At 66.0% G+C, this 1,047-nt stretch overlaps 1 protein-coding gene across 1 annotated transcript in view; it reads right to left on the reverse strand.

The window, feature by feature from the left end:
• The window catches only part of HAND1 (heart and neural crest derivatives expressed 1), a gene marked incomplete at its 5' end in the record, with an annotated part of 6,831 nt that extends 5,802 nt beyond the window's left edge, over positions 1-1,029 (reverse strand). The window contains one exon of the mRNA XM_015410164.1: positions 790-1,029. Coding sequence (XP_015265650.1) covers positions 790-1,029 — 240 coding nt within the window. The remainder of the gene's footprint in view (positions 1-789) is intronic.
• Positions 1,030-1,047: the final 18 nt, after the last annotated feature.

Here is a 1,047-nt window from a genome sequence, read left to right on the forward strand (position 1 = left end):
AGGATGCCCCCCCCCCCCAATCATTCCAGCCTTCCTCCGGCAGCCTGGAGGGCGACAGGCTAGATCCGGTAGTGTCAATTCCGCCCAGAAGTGGAGGCTTCCGGGACAAACAGTCTGACACCTTAAAGCGCCGGTGTTTCGACTGAGAATTAAGCCACGGCCAAAGGACTTTTTGGGGTACGAAGCATCTCAGAGTTTCCGCGTCTTCCGCAGGGAACCCAAAGCTCACTCAAACCGCCATTCCCTCCCCGCCTATTTAGGGTCTCGGTGAGGATCTAGCCGGGGACTAAATAATCCTGGACCGCGCTGTCCTCCTAAAGGACAGGAGGTCCCCTATTCGAATTACCCTAACCCGCTCCCACGCCGTTCGGGGTGGATGTGTGTGCGTGCGAGGCAAGGGCACTCCTCTTCAAGGCAAGATCCCAAACCCAAACTAGGCCACACTAGGAGGACCATCTCCGGTAACAGCAGCCATTCCCTGGGGCTGGGGCCGTCCTTTCGTTTTGCTTGCCGCGCATGAGGACCTCAGGCGCTGGCCTGGATCCGACCAGGGCTCCCTCGAGGAGTTCCGCGACCTGATTCCGGCCGGCAGGATCGCGACAGACGCGCTGGGCACAGAGGAGGGGGCGTTTCCCTCGCGTGAGCTCCAGTCGGCGGGGCTGGGAGCCGCGATGGGTCCCGCCGGCGTCCCCTGGCTGCGAAGGACCCGGTCCCCGACGCCTCCTCCCGGCCCACAGACGCACCCTCGAGCGCCCTCCCCCCCGTCCCCGGCGCCCGGGCCCCCCTTACCGGCTCGCGCTTCCTCTTGGCGTCGCGGGGCTCGGCCTTCTTGAGCTCGGCCTTGAAGCCCTCGGCGGCCGGCCGGTCCTTGGCCAGCACCTCCATGAGGTAGGCGATGTAGCTGGTGGCCAGGCGCAGCGTCTTGATCTTGGACAGCTTGGTGTCGGCCGGCACGTTGGGGATGCACTCGCGCAGCTCGGCGAAGGCGCTGTTCAGGCTCTCCGTCCGCCGGCGCTCCTTCCGCGGCCCCCCCGCCGCCGCCCCCCC

Source organism: Gekko japonicus, unplaced genomic scaffold, assembly GCF_001447785.1.
Source record: "Gekko japonicus isolate JY-2015 unplaced genomic scaffold, Gekko_japonicus_V1.1 scaffold720, whole genome shotgun sequence".
Lineage (NCBI taxonomy): Eukaryota > Metazoa > Chordata > Lepidosauria > Squamata > Gekkonidae > Gekko > Gekko japonicus.